The following is a 15,281-nucleotide window of genomic DNA, read 5'->3' as shown; positions in this document are numbered from 1 at the left end:
CAACACATCTTGATGATCCCCAAGACTTTTGGGACAACATTCTGTGGACCCATGAAACAAAAGTGGAACTCTTTGGAAAGTGTGTGCCCAAGTATATCTGACTAGAAGGAACACTGCATTTCATAAAAAGAACATTATACCAACAGTAAAATATCGTGGTGGTAGTGTGATGGTCTGGGGCTGTTTTGCTGCTTAAGGACCTGGAAGACTTGCCGTGATAAAAGGAACTATGAATTCTGCTGTCTACCAAGAGATCCTGAAGGAGAATGTCCGACCATCTGTTTGTGTACTCAAGCTGAAATGAACTTGGGTTCTGCAGCAGGACAATGATCCTAAACACACCAGCAAGTCCACCACCGAATGGCTGAAGAAAAACAAAATGAAGACTTTGGAGTGGCCTAGCCAAAGTCCTGACCTGAATCCTATTGAGATGTTGTGGTATGACCTTAAAAAGGCCGTTCATGCTCGAAAACCCTCTAATGTAACTGAATTAGGACAATTCTGCAAAGATGAGTGGGCCAAAATTCCTCCAGGACGCTGTAAAAGCCTCATTGCACATTATCGCAAACGCTTGGTTGCAGTTGTTGCTGCTAAGGGTGGCCCAACCAGTTATTAGGTTTAGGGGGCAATCACTTTTTCACACAGGGCCATGATGGTTTGGATTTCTTTTCACCTTTAATAATAAACACCTTCATTTACAAATTGTATTTTGTGTTTACTTATGTTGTCCTTGACTATTGTTTAAAAATTGGTTTGATGTTCCGAAACACTTAAGTGTGACAAACATGCAAAGGAACAGGAAATGAGGAAGGGGGCAAACACTTTTTCACACCACTGTACATTTGAGTGAACCTTGTCTGTATTCTGTATCGTATGATCAGGATTGCTTCCCCCCCCCCCCCCCCCCCACAGGAAAACCAAATGTGGTTACATGTGTGAAAACATTAAAATCATGTGAAATATGTGAACACGTGGTTTTGGAACACTTTCATCTCTTAACGTGTGAAGCCCATGTACGTTCCCGTAACATGTGAAACCCATAGGAAGCATTTGAAACCCATAGGATAACATGTAAAACCCAATAGGATAACATGTGAAACCCATAGGGAACATTTGAAACATATGAAATAAAAGATAGTCTTACATTAACAAAATCAATTTACTAATGGACTGCCAGTGTGGATTCAGATGCAGTAGGTCGACATCTGTGGCACTTGTTTTTAGTTAGTTAGAAAGATAAGCAAATTGTATTGTACAGATTGAATGTACAGTGAGGAAAATAAGTGTTTGAACACCCTGCTATTTTGCAAGTTATCCCATTTAGAAATCATACAGGGGTCTGAAATTGTCATTGTAGGTGCATGTCCACTGCGAAAGACATAATCTAAAAAAATAAATCCAGAAATCACAATGTATGATTTTTAAACTATTTATTTGTATGATGCAGCTGCAAATAAGTATTTGAACACCTGAGAAAATCAATGTTAATATTTGGTACAGTAGCCTTTGTTTGCAATTACAGAGGTCAAACATTTCCTGTAGTTTTTCAGCAGGTTTGCACACACTGCAGAAGGGATTTTGGCCCACTCCTCCACACAGATCTTCTCTAGATCAGTCAGGTTTCTGGGCTGTCGCTGAGAAACACGGAGTTTGAGCTCCCTCCATTCATTCTCTATTGGATTTAGGTCTGGAGACTGGCTAGGCCACGCCAGAACCTTGATATGCTTCTTACAGAGCCAGTCCTTGGTTATCCTGGCTGTGTGCTTCGGGTAATTGTCATGTTGGAAGACCCAGCCTCGACCCATCTTCAGTGCTCTAACTGAGGGAAGGAGGTTGTTCCCCAAAATCTTGCAATACATGGCCCCAGTTATCCTGTCCTTAATACAGTGCAGTAACCCTGTCCCATGCGTAGAAAAACACTCCCAAAGCATGATGGTACCACCCCCGTGCTTCACAGTAGGGATGGTGTTCTTGCGATGGTACTCATCATTCTTCTTCCTCCAAACACGGTTAGTGGAATTATGACCAAAAAGTTCTATTTTGGTCTCATCTGACAACATGACTTTCTCCCATGACTCCTCTGGATCATCCAAATGATGATTGGCAAACTCAAGACGGGCCTTGACATGTGCGGGTTTAAGCAAAGGAACCTTTCGTACCATGCATGATTTCAAACCATGACGTCTTAGAAACGGTGGTCCCAGCTTTTTTCAGGTCATTGACCAGCTCCTCCTGTGTAGTTCTGGGCTGATTTCTTACCTTACTTAGGATCATTGAGACCCCACGAGGTGAGAGCTAGTAGAGATTTTCATTGATCTGAAAAAAAGCTTATAATAGTGTAGATCACAGAATCCTGTTAAAAAAATTGGAAAGGTATGGAATAAGAGGTGTGACCTTTAGCTGGATGAAAAACTATATTGACAACAGGAGTCATTTAGTCCAAAAGGGTAATCACCGGTCGGTGAGTCTTAGTATTTCCAGTGGCGTTCCACAAGGGTCTGTTTTAAGCCCAAAATTGTTTATCTTTTACTTAAATGACATTTGTAAAATACTAAAATGTATTGTTTTGCTAATGACACAAAAGTTTTTTGGTTTAACTTGCAGCAGACGCTGGAAATGGTCACTAATGAAATTAATGAATTAAAACTCTTGTTTGATTTAAATAAGTTATACTTAAATTTAAACTTGAAATTAATATTTGGAAATCAAAATATAAATACAGATGTTAAATTAGTAATTTATAATGAAACAATTGAAAGAAGTTGGTAAACTGCAGCTCAGTATGTTTGGACATTGCTTGTGGCGTCCCTCAGGGGTCAGTGTTAGGCCCAAACAATTTTTATTTTGTATATCAATGACATGTGGATATGAAGTTGGTGGTGTTTGCAGACTATACAAATATATTCTATCAGGTGAAAATTTACAGCAACTAATAGAGGATGTCAAATTCAAAACATGGTTTGAATGCAATAAATTTGTATTCAACTTGAAGAAAACAAAAATAATGCTATTTGGTAACTGTAATATGAATATACAGGTAAACTTACAAATAGATAGGGTTGAAATTGAAATAGTTCATGATAATACATTTTGCGGGGTAATTATAGATGACAAAATTAGTTGCGAGTCACACTTTAACTACATACAAACCAAACTGTCAAGATCAATATCAGTATTAAACAACGCAAAGCAGGTTCTGGGTAAAAAAAATCACTCCATATTCTATACTGTTCCCTACTTTTACCATATTTCAATTACTGTGCTGAGGTTTTGGAAAACAACTCTAAATCTACATAAAAAGAACAAAGATTAATAATAATAACGTTAGGTATCAGGATTATACTAACTCATTCTTACACTCAAAATTATTAACACTTTTAGATCTTGTGAAATATCAAACAGCGCAAAAATAATGTTCAAGGCCAGAAATATGCTATTACCGGGAAACATTCACAATTTATTCAGGGATAGAGATGAAGGTCATAGTTTAAGGGGGACATTCAATTTCAAAATAAGCAGTATGAGGAACAAGTTTTTGCATTTTAGTTTATGGATTAAAGCTATGGAACAGTGTATAGGTGGAACAAAAGCACTGTCCAAACTTAAAGCAGTTTCAAATATAAGGATGTAAGGACATGGATTTCACAGGTTAAAGGGAGAAAGAAGAAGGGTAATTTTCATTAGGGTTTTTGGGGGGTTTCATTATTATTATTGTTGCTTTTATTCATTAGTTTTTAGTTTTTACTTTATGAAATTTCTTTTCGTTTATGTTCTTTTTTTCATAAAAAATTTATTTAAATAGGTAATAGGTTTTGGGTATTCGGGAGGGAGATCACATTCACAGTTGGTAAACACCAGGTAGATTCCTCAACCACTGAATAGCGTACACATGGGGTGGGATTAAATAAATTTAGACTTCTTCCCACTCATTTTCGGATATGTAAACAGAAAGTCAAGTTATTATTATTATTAAGTTATTTTCCTGTTTTTGATTTAATTTTTTGTCTGCTGTTCTATTCTTTACATATTCAAATTAAAATCAATCAATCAATCAATACACAGCATTGTGGCTAACACCAACAACGGACACGGAAGTTACCCACAATCCATCAGGTGTATCTCAACGACAGATCTTACATGTGGCAGCGCGAGCGGCCTACGACACTCTAGAATTATGAAATTTCCGACAACGCCACTTGGGATAGGCCCAAGACCTTTAGTAAAACACAGATCGGTTTATCCAAAATTAGGGGTCAGTAAGGACAATAATGGATTTATAAAAATAAAGATTTTTATTTGTATTTATGTTAAAATAGCAACATCTTTTCTGTTAAAACTGGAATGGATATTAGAAAAAGAAACAATTCAAATCAACAAACCAGCATGCATAAATAGAGAACCAAAGTCAAACAAAAGGAAAAGGACAAAAACAAACCCACATGCAACAAAGTACTCTCAGTTAATACTACTATTTAAAAAGCCAGTTTTTGGGTGTTTAAACACTTGCCGATCCAAATCAGCTCTGTGCGTCCAGAACAGTCTCATACATCCAGACACTTTTTATTCCAGTAAACATAACAATCTGTACTTGTCTCCAGAACAGCAAGAGTGGGAGGAGAAACGCATCAGGGAGAGTTAGCCCCTTAGATAGCTGTGGCATCCGGCCGCCTATGCAGTGGCATACAGTTGGGCGGTTGTGGCTCAGTGGTAGAGCGGTTGTCTGCCAATTGGAAGGTTGGTGGTTCAATCCCTGGCCCTGCAGTCCCATGTCAAAGTGTCCTTGGGCAAGACACTGAACCCTGAGTTGCCCCCGATGCTGCGCATCTAGATGTGAATGTGTGTGAGTGTTTATCTGATGAGCAGGTGGCACCTTGTACGGCAGCCTCAGCCGTACAGGATGTTTCCTGTATGATGTAAAAGCACTTTGAGTAGTTGTTAAGACTAGAAAAGCGCTATAAAAATAATGCACAGCAAACAGGCAGACCTAGGCACTTATCGCTTTACATGACATGCCACCCTCAGACCCCGGCAGGGGGGCACTCAATCTGCGCAACCACACAGCACCCAACTATAACAACTGAGACTATATCGTTGTCGATAACCACCAAATGGGTCAAAACAGGCAGGCATGTACAGTGGGGGAAATAAGTATTTGACCCCTTGCTGATTTTGCAGGTTTGCCCACTTACAAAGAATGCAACGATATATAATTTTAATCATATGTACATTCTAACAGTGAAAGACATAATCCCAAAGAAAATTCCAGAAAATCACATCATATGAATTTATTAAAATTGATAACCATCTGAATGAGGAAAAACAAGTATTTGACCCCCTGGACAAAAAGCATGTTAATATTTTGTAGAAAAGCCATTATTGGCCAGCACAGATGTCAAACGGTTTTTATAGTTGGTGACAAGGTTTGTGCACATTTCGGCAGGGATGTTGGCCTACTCCTCCCTGCAGACAGCCTCCAAATTATTCAGGTTCCGAGGTTGTCGCCTGGCAACTCGAATTTTAAGCTCCCTCCAAAGATTTTCAATTGGATTCAGGTCTGGAGACTGGCTAGGCCACTCCAGAACCTTGGTGTGCTTAGGGTCGTTGTCGTGCTGAAACACCCATCCTCAGCTCTCTCACTGAGGAAAGGAGATGTTGGTCCAGAATTCCACGATACATGGCCCGTCCATCCTCCCCTCAATACGATGGAGTTGTCCCGTCCCCTTGGCTGAAAAGCACCCCCAAAGCATGATGTTGCCACCACCATTCTTGACGGTGGGGATGGGTTTCTTTGGGTTGTACTCGGTGTTCTTTGCCCTCCAAACACGACAAGTTGAGTTGAGGCCAAAAAGTTCTATTTTGGTCTCATCTGACCACATCACCTTATCCAGGCCTCTTCTGAGTCGTCCAGGTGGTGAATGGCAAACTTCATGCGGGCCTGTACATGTTTCTTCTTGAGCAGGGGGACCTTGCGTGCGCTGCAGGCTTTCAATCCATGACGGCGTAGTGTGTTACCAACCGTTTCTTTTGTAACTGTGGTCCCAGCTGCCTTCAGTTGATTCATCAGTTCCCCCCTTGTGGTTTTGGGAGGATTCCTTTCCCGTTCGCATGATCAGGGACAACCCACGAGGCAAGATCTTGTGTGGAGGCCCAGACCGAGGGAGGTTGGCGGTGGTGTGGTGCTTCTCCCATTTCCTGATAACTGCACCGACAGTTGATCTTTTCTCTCCAAGTTGCTTTCCGATTCTCTTGTAGCCCATCCCAGCCTTGTGCTGATCTACAATCTTGTCCCTGATGTCCGTAGAAAGCTCTTTGGTCTTGCCCATGGTGGTGATGTTGGATGCTGGTTGTTTGGGTGTTGACAGGTGTCTTTTATACAGGTAACGAGGTGAGGGAGGTGTATTTGATGTAGATAATTGGTCGGGATTGGGGCAGTGTCTTAAAGAAAGACTAACTGGCTTGTGGGAGACAGAATACTTGCTGTTTGGTAGGGGGTCAAATACTTGTTTTTCCTCATCAGATGGTTATCAGTTTTAATAAATTCATATGATGTGATTTTCTGGAATTTTCTTTGGGATTCTGTCTTTCACTGTTAGAATGTACATATGATTAAAATTATAGACCGTTGCATTCTTTGTAAGTGGGCAAACCTGCAAAATCAGCAAGGGGTCAAATACTTATTTCCCTCACTGTAGCTCACCAAGGCACCCACACCAGCAGCCCAAGTCTTCATCTATCCACACAAGGACGTCACGGCCGTAACAAAGTCGGCTCCATGAGAGAACACTTGTTAATGCAACACGCACGACAATACAAGCAATGAAAAGACAAAGGATGATAGAGCGTCCTTACCACTCCGCAGCAGACTGACCATCTCTGGCAGCGGCAAAAAGGAGAAGACAGAAACAGAACGAGTCTACACACAGGCTTAAATAGACCCCCCACCTGCTCCCGATCAAAGGGGATGAGCCCCAGGTGTGCAACTGCACACTTAAGTGCATAGGTAAGTGGGCGGGGAAAACCTCATCTTGTGACATATAAATAAACAGCCCCTCTCCTCTTACAATAGATGTCCTAGGAAATAACAGCTGACAATCTATTCAAATTCTTAGTCCTCCTTTCACATTCACAATTTCACTGAAAATAGAAACATTGCAACATTCTCAAAATTGTGTTTCTCTATGCTACCTAAAGGGTTAGGGTAGACTACCTCGAGCTCCTTACTGTGCACATGGGGATGATTCTGCCATGTTAACTTAGGTCAGTCAGTATCCAACCCAAGTAATTCAGGCTTGCAGGCAGCCACCTCTCTCTGGTGGGGTATCGGCAATCTGCAGGAAACGTTGAGGAAAATCAGTCTTTTTGTTCTCACATAGAAAGCTTGTTTCTGGTGCTGTTGCAGACGAATATGTCTTGGTCTCTGGAACATTTGTCTGATGTATTTGAGTTCTAGCCTGGCTCCACCCTCCTCCTTACTTCCGCTCAATTTTCATTTTCCTTCAGTACATAGTCTGGGTTTGCGGTATATTTTCGTGTTTTCTCCAGCCAATCTTTAATTTTATTTAATTAATTCAATTTTAATTTGTTTATTAATCCCCAGTGGGGAAATTACAATTTACACTTTAAAAACACACTTTGTTAGTAATCACAAACAGGCCTGAAATACACCCATATGCTTAGGACCTATACATGCACTAATGGAGAGATGTCAGAGTGAGTGGGCTGCCAGATGAACCAGGGCCAAGAGCGGCATGAGTGGTTGGGGGGGCACGGTGCCTTGCTCAAGAGCCCCTGGCAGTGCCCAGGGGGTGAAGTGGCAACTCTCCAGCCACCAATCTACACTTTGTACTTTTTGGTCCATATGGGGACTTGAACCAGTGACCCTCCAGTTCCCAACCCAACTTCCTACGGACTGAGCTACTTCCACCCCCAATCTGTCCAATGAGCAAACAGAGGTTTTGGCTGAGAACAATGACGTTGAGGTTGTGCACTTGTTTGGGTTGTAGTTACGTAATGTCAGTGGAGAAAAATGCAAGTGAAGCCATTTGGTCCGTTGTCGCAATGCTACCAAATATCCAGAGGTTAAAGCACAAGCAAGAACAATCTTTGCTGAATTTTGTTGGTGGCCATGATGTTGTGGCCTGTTAGTGGTGAATGAGTTGGCTAAGGCGAACGCTAGCAGTGCTAAGCCAACATCACAACCAAATTGTAGCGATTGGTTAAGGCAGATCCAGACGGGCTCTGGGCAGAGCCAATGGTTTTAAACTTCAGAGTCTGGTAGGACCAGTCTAGTTGAGGTCTGCACATGTGGGGTAAGGGAAATGGTTTGTTTAAAAGTGCATCCAAAGAATTTCCACAAGACAAATCTGCAGGTACTGTAAAAATCTGTAGGAGTTGATCCATGTGCCTTCTCCAGATACTATCAGCAATTCCCACTTAGGTTTGCCTCTGTAGTTCCTGGCCAACACAGATTTTCCAGATGTGAAATCTCTCTCATTGGCATGATGCTCGCTTTGCTTAATCTGCTTTTGTTGTTGCTTTAAAGCTGAAGGATTCAAGAGATTGAAATCTGCTGCAATAGAAATTTGTGCAATCTCTGATGCGTTGTCCCTTGACCTTGTGATGCTTTCAATCTGGACAAACCTTTCTGCAATGCTGTTTGTAGTAGGATGTAAGGAGCTAACATAATGTGTTGCACTCTATTAGCTTGTTAGCTGGCAGAAATACATTAATTTCCTGTGAGCCAAGTTCAGCTCTATTGTCAGAGACAAGCTGAACCTACTAAACATTTCTCCTAACTTCTCTATTATCTTCTCTGTGGTGGTTAACCTCATGATAGCAATGTCAGGCGATGCACTGTTTGCTTCAACAGCTACAAGAAACATTCTGTCTTCCAATGTACATGCAAAATCGATGTGCATACAACGCCATGGCTCCTGTGGAAACTCCCAGGGATGAAGAGAAGCTAGTGACGGATTTTTTTGTACCTTGTGACAAAATGAACAACTTTTAGCTATCTCTTCAATCTGTTTGTCCATGTTTGGCCACCAAAAATAGCTTCTCACCATTCCAGTGTCTCCTGCATGAAGTCACTTGGTTACTACAGACTGACAGTTGTAACCATCTTTCAACCATGTCCATGACAGTAGACAACACAGCGTCACCTGAACAGCTTTTTTTTTATCTCCCTGAAGTAGAAAATGTCCGCAGTGTTTGACTCTGGCTTTGGGACAGGGAGTTGCAATCTGGATAAACCATCCGCATTATAATGAGTCTGATTTGCGATACTTAATGTCATATGAGTTTCCTGACAACAGCAAAACCCACCTCTGCAGTTGAGATGCAGCAAGAGATGATATTCTGAGAGGTCAGTGGTCTGTAAGGAGTGTAAACTTCCTTCCATACAAGTACTGATGAAATCTGCTTACCCCGGATACAATGCTCACAGACTTTTGTTCTAGTTTAGCATAATTACTCGTTTAATGTCCTTGATGAAAAAATAATTAGCTTGTCCTCACCATCTGGCATGTGTGAGATAGCTGCCCCTATGCCGTAAGGAAAGGCATCGCAGAGAAGCTAAATCGGAAGCGATAGGTGGGTTAGAATCTCTGATGTAGTCAATGCATCTCTTGCCCTCTGAAAGGCCTCCTGACAGCTGTTCGTCCACTTCCATGCATTCTCCTTACATTGCAAGTCATGTAACGGTTTTACTAGTGATGCCAGTTGTGAATGAAATGTCCATAGCAGTTTAACAGTCCTAAGAAACTCCTCAGCTGACCAACATTTTAGAGTGGCGGTCATCAACGGCTGTGGTTTTTGATGGTGCAGTGTGTAGCCCCTGTGATGATGTATCTTCCGATGTTCTTCTCAATGCATATGATGCACCACTAGGGGATGATTAGAGCACCAAACATGTGCACACACATTCTGTACTCTTCTGCTTCCAAATTTAGATTGCCGCCTGGCCACCAATGAAAGCGTAGCATATTTGTGTCCATGTCGGGAATCCTCACCTGGTAGAATATGAACTCGATATCCGCCATAATGGCAACAGGCTCCTGAATCTTAGCAACACTCCGATGAAGGTGTTAGTTACGTCAGGTCCTTGCAACAACTGGTCACATCTTAGTAAGTTGCCGCACAGTTGAAGATAATTCAGAGTTTCCTCTTTTTTGTATGGTACACCCCATGGTGTAGGATGAACCATACTCTTCCATCACTCCAACTCAACTGTTCTTCTGGAACCCTTGCTACGTAGCCTTTTTCCAGTGTGTTATCCATAAAGGTCTGTATTCCTACTAAACTACCTCTTCAAAGAGTTCAATTCAATTTTATTTATAGTATCAATTCATAACAAGAGTTATCTCGAGACACTTTACAGATAGAGTAGGTCTAGACCACACTCCAGAATTTACAATGACCCAACAGTTCCAGTAGTTTCCTCCAGAGCAAGCAACAGGAAAAACTTCCTTTTAGGCAGAAACCTCAGACAGACCCAGGCTCTTGGTAGGCAGTTTCTGACGGGCCAGTTGGGGTTTAGAATGCAGAGTGGAAATAACAAAAAGTAGAAAAAAATAGTAGTTTGTAGAAGTTCTTTGTAGTAGTTCATGGCATAGCAGGGCACTGTGGGCATTACAAGGCAAAGCAGGACGTAGCTGGACACCACAGAGTGTAGCAGGAGGAACATGGGGCGGCTGTGGCTCCGTGGTAGAGCGGTTGCCTCCCAATCGGAAGGTTGGTGGTTCGATCCCTGCCCCTGCAGCCATTGTCGAAGTGTCCTTGGGCAAGACACTGAACCCCGAGTTGCCCCCGGTGCTGCGCATCGGAGTGTGAATGTGTGTGAATGTTTATCTGATGAGCAGGTGGCACCTTGTACGGCAGCGCCGGCCACAGTGTATGAATGTGTGTGAATGGTGAATGTTTCCTGTAGATGTAAAAGCTTTGAGCAGTTGTTAAGACTGGAAGAGCGCTATATAAATACAGCACATTTACATTTACATGGCATCGCAGAACGTGTAGCGGGATCATGGCAACAGCTGCTACCAGGATTTTGGAGCCTCTCTGATCCGAGGGAACATGCTGTGGAAAAAAGAACATAATGACTCCCCATACCTAGGTTAGTATCAAGCATTTCTGGGACATGGATGCACATAAATGGAAAGATAGAAAAACCGAGGAGAGAGGAGCTTAGTGTGTCAAAGTAAGTCCCCAGCTGTCTAGGGGCACAGGCGAGTTAAGCCTGTGTTCAGCAATACCACAGTTGCATGGCATCTTCACCTCGTCATCCTTCAAGGGCAGCTTGATGGTTAAGTGACCATCCAAGAGCTGTGCTTATATTGTCAATGTGTGCCTTAACTGCTTGTCATGTTGAGACTGTTTTCGTCATTTGTCACATCTTTCTGGATGTCTGGATGGTGGGGTCCACCGGCCGAGAGTCTGTCCTATTATTCATTTTTCCCTATCTTTGTTCTTGCTGCCCTGTCCGCTGTTTTTTTTTCTTCTTACCTTTCATCTCCGAAGCCAGCTGATCACTCACATCTGCCTCCCGTCTCAACAATCCTCTTTACGACACCTGCCAGCCTGCACCTGCTCCCGCCGTCCACACCTGTCTACCATAATCATATATCATATATAAGTCATGTTGATTCAGTTTACCATGCATCACTACGATTCATAACAAATACAAAGTCCCTCACCCATCACTGCATTCTTTATGATTTAGTTGGTTGAACATCACTTAAAATTCGTAGACAACAACACTGGTATATCTTTATTTATAAAGCTATACTTGGCAAACTTCCACTGTACCTCTGTAATCTCTCTGTCTGCTCTGGTACCTATCAGCTACGCTCTTCAAAGTGGTTGCTGTTTAACGTGCCAAAAGTTGCAACCGAATTAGGAAGAACTGCTTTCTATTATTCAGCATCTTGGGGGTGGAATAATCTACAGAAAGTACTAAAGTTAGAAACCCTTATGTCCATTAATGAATTTAAAACTATTGTAAGGAAGGTTGTGATGGAGACATGTTCTTGTTTTTCTTGAGAGTCTAGTTGTGTTTTTTAACATTTTGTACTTTTTTACCTTGAAAATGTAACTTGGTGTTTATGTATGTGTTGTGATTTGGCTGCTACCTTGGCCAGGTCTCTCTTGTAAAAGAGATTCTGAATCTCAATGGGACTTCCTGGTTAAATAAAGGATTAATAATAAATAATAATAATATCCATATATCTACCCCGGGACTTCACTCAATCTTCACCAGATCGTTGACTCGTGCCTGCCTCCAACCTCATTGTCTCCCCCTCAGTCTTCAGCTCCCCGGGCTCGTCCTCCCGCCATCCTTCATGTTGCTGCAATCCTCCTCGGCTTACGCTCCCGGTCCCCGCAGGACTCAATCCCCTGCACCCCAGTCCTCGCCTACCCCCGGGCTCTCCACCCTCGGGTTCCGTGCCTCCACCTTCCCATTCCCTCTCTTCCTTAAATAAATACCTTTCCCGTGAGTCGTGCGTTTCGGTCCGTCCTTCCTCCCCTTAACACTTATAACAGAAATACAATCCCATTGACGACCCAACCAAGAGCTGTCTTCACCGTGTATGGTCCGTCATTCTGGCAACTGATGATCTTCCATGGCTCTGTACGTTTTGAAAATGATGAAAAGACCAACTTCTGCTTCCAGTTTTGGGAGATGGAGGAGACTCAGGTAAGACCAATTATCCAAATCTTTCTTCCGTGGGATGTTGGCCTGTTTTGCAGGTATATCTGTCTGGGTATAAACATTGGGCAGCTGGATGTAATCGTGCTCCTCTAAGCCGCACACCTCCAGACCAGTAAGTTCATAGCTATTCACTTTGCGGCTGTGGCTCAGTGGTAGAGAAGTCGCCTGCCAAACGGAAGGTTGGCGGTTTGATCCCTGGCCCTACAGTCCCGCGGTGAAGTGTCCTTTGGCAAGACATTGAACCCTAAGTTGGCCCTGGAACTCCCTGCTGAATTCAATGATACCTCACACAAGACTCTAAGTCATACAGTTCATTATCTGTGAAAGGAGTTGTGGCAGAATCATGGGGAGGCGGTTCAAAACATCAATGAAAAAGAAAGTCTCTGCTGAATTCATTGATACCTCACAAGACTATACCTCAAATGGGCAGCTGTGGCTCAGTGGTAGAGCGCTTGCCTGCCAACTGGTTGGTTGGTGGTTAAATCCCTGGCCCTGCAGTCCCATGTCATGTTGAGATGTCTTCTGTGTACCAGATAATAATGCCTCCTTAGTCCCTCCCTCTTTTAACAGTGGGGAGTTTGACTGATGGCAGGATGATCAATACAATTATCAATATCACAATTATTTGATTGGTACTTTTCCGTTTCATGTTTAAAGCAAGGATAACTTTGGTAAACTGTTGATTGTTGTGCGTTTGCTTGTTTCACTAGTACAGGGGTTCCCAAAACTTTCAGCCCACGACCCCCAAAGTAACGGTGCAAGTGACTTGCGACCCCCCCAATATAAACGTATATAAACATTGCGCGCAACCGCGCACGCACTATAGGCATATCCAAACACGAGCGTGTTGACAACACAAAGTAACACAACAGCTATAACATTATTCTACAGTTATTCATTCACTACTTTAATTTGAACTTAACCTCACCTAATGAGATGGATGTGCAATATGTTTGGAGCACAGCAAGTCCAGTCTTGGTTTGATGTCGGAGACCGCTACTTGGAGATCATCCTCCACATTCAATCGCGATCTGTATTTATTTTTAAGATACATCAGTGCTGAGAAAGTCTTTTCGCACAAGTAGGTAGTGCCAAACGGCATCAGCACATCCAAAGCCGCCCTGGCCAGCTGTGGGTATTCCCTCTCAACTGAAATCCAAAACTCAGCCAGCGTCTTGGAATTAAACGCTGTTTTCAAGGTTCGGTCGCTTGACAGTTCAACCAATGCGTCCTCCAGCTCGGATGTCAGATGATTTGCACTCGTTTCAGTGAATGGTGATCTTATCCAGTCATTTTGTTCTGGAGCCGTTTCCTCTGGGAAATACCTGTTGAAGTGTTCCTGGAGGGCTTGAAGATGGGTAGTGATAGGCTTTTTCACCATGTCAACACTCAGTTCGTTTTCATCCATGAATTCAACCAGCTCAGAAAACATATCAATGCTCCCCACTTTAACACGCTCAATCCAACGCTGGAGTTTTCTCATGAATGCGTGGATTTTATCATTCAGCGACAGGATGCTTGTATTTTCACCTTGCAGGGACAAATTAAGTCCATTCAGTTTTTCAAATATGCAAGACAAATACGCTAGCCTTGTTAACCAGTCAGGATCAGTGAGGTGGTCAGCGAGCTGGGACCCGTGCTCCATCAGAAATAGGCGCACTTCATCCCGCAGCTCATACAGGCGGCTGAGCACATTCACTCGCGAAAGCCACCTGACCTCTGTATGGAACAGCAGGCCCTCATGCTCCGATCCCAGTTCGTTACAGAGAGTGGCAAACAACCTGATATTGAGCAGACGTGCTTTTATATAGTTCACAATTTTCATTGCGGTCTCAAGAACATGTTTAAGTTCTGGGTCAAGTGTTTTGCTTGCAAGTGCTTCTTTGTGTATAATGCAGTGGGTGAACTTTACGTGAGGCGCCACTTGTAAGACTCTTGCTTTAAGTCCTTTCTTTCTCCCCAGCATCGCTCCAGCACCGTCTGTACACACACCAACGCACTCGTCCCAAGACAGTCCCTCTTCTTGAAGTTTATCGTCGAGTTTAGTGAAAATGTCTTCGCCTGTGCACGTTCCCTCTAGCGGGGTGCAAAACAACATGTTCTCATTAAGTTTTCCGTCAAAACTGTATCTGACGAATACAAGCAGCTGGGCAGAGTTTGAGACATCAGTTGTTTCATCTAACTGTAAAGCGTATTTCCCTTTCTTCACTCTGTCAACCAGCTGACACTTTATGTCCTGGGCCATGTCCGAGATGCGTCGGGCGATAGTCCCGTTAGACAGCGGTACTGATTCTAGCTCTCGGGCCAGTTTATCTCCATGCATAGCCCGACTCATAGCTATAGCAGCAGGTTTGATAAGGGTTTCCTCGATCGTGTGTGGCTTTTTTGCCTGTGCAATTAAATATGCCACTTCACAAGATGCCTTTTCAGCTTTGGCAGGGACTGTTTGTTTAGTTAGGACTTTCTTTTGGCCTAGCAACTCCCGCTCTTTTCACTGGAAAAAATCTACTGGTTTAGCAGCGAGAGAGGGGTGCTTGGTTTTCAGGTGTCTTAGCATTTTTACAGGCTTTAG

The 15,281-nt window shown here is 42.9% G+C and overlaps 1 protein-coding gene and 1 long non-coding RNA gene across 2 annotated transcripts in view; one reads left to right on the top strand and one right to left on the bottom strand.

Annotated features, from left to right (window-relative positions):
- The window catches only part of LOC117947141, an 11,611-nt gene extending 1,153 nt beyond the window's left edge, over positions 1-10,458 (top strand). The window contains exons 2-3 of the long non-coding RNA XR_004657169.1: positions 848-855; positions 10,447-10,458. This is a non-coding gene — a long non-coding RNA (uncharacterized LOC117947141). The remainder of the gene's footprint in view (positions 1-847; positions 856-10,446) is intronic.
- Positions 10,459-13,637: 3,179 nt separating this feature from the next.
- On the bottom strand, positions 13,638-15,044 carry LOC117948094 (zinc finger BED domain-containing protein 5-like). Its single transcript, XM_034877565.1, has one exon. The coding sequence runs from the start codon at positions 15,042-15,044 to the stop codon at positions 13,638-13,640; it is 1,407 nt and encodes a 468-aa protein (XP_034733456.1).
- Positions 15,045-15,281: the final 237 nt, after the last annotated feature.

The sequence above is a fragment of the Etheostoma cragini genome, chromosome 7, assembly GCF_013103735.1.
Source record: "Etheostoma cragini isolate CJK2018 chromosome 7, CSU_Ecrag_1.0, whole genome shotgun sequence".
NCBI classification, from domain to species: Eukaryota; Metazoa; Chordata; class Actinopteri; order Perciformes; family Percidae; genus Etheostoma; species Etheostoma cragini.
The sequence above is the reverse complement of the archived record's forward strand: the minus strand, read 5'-3'. Positions and strand labels throughout refer to the sequence as shown.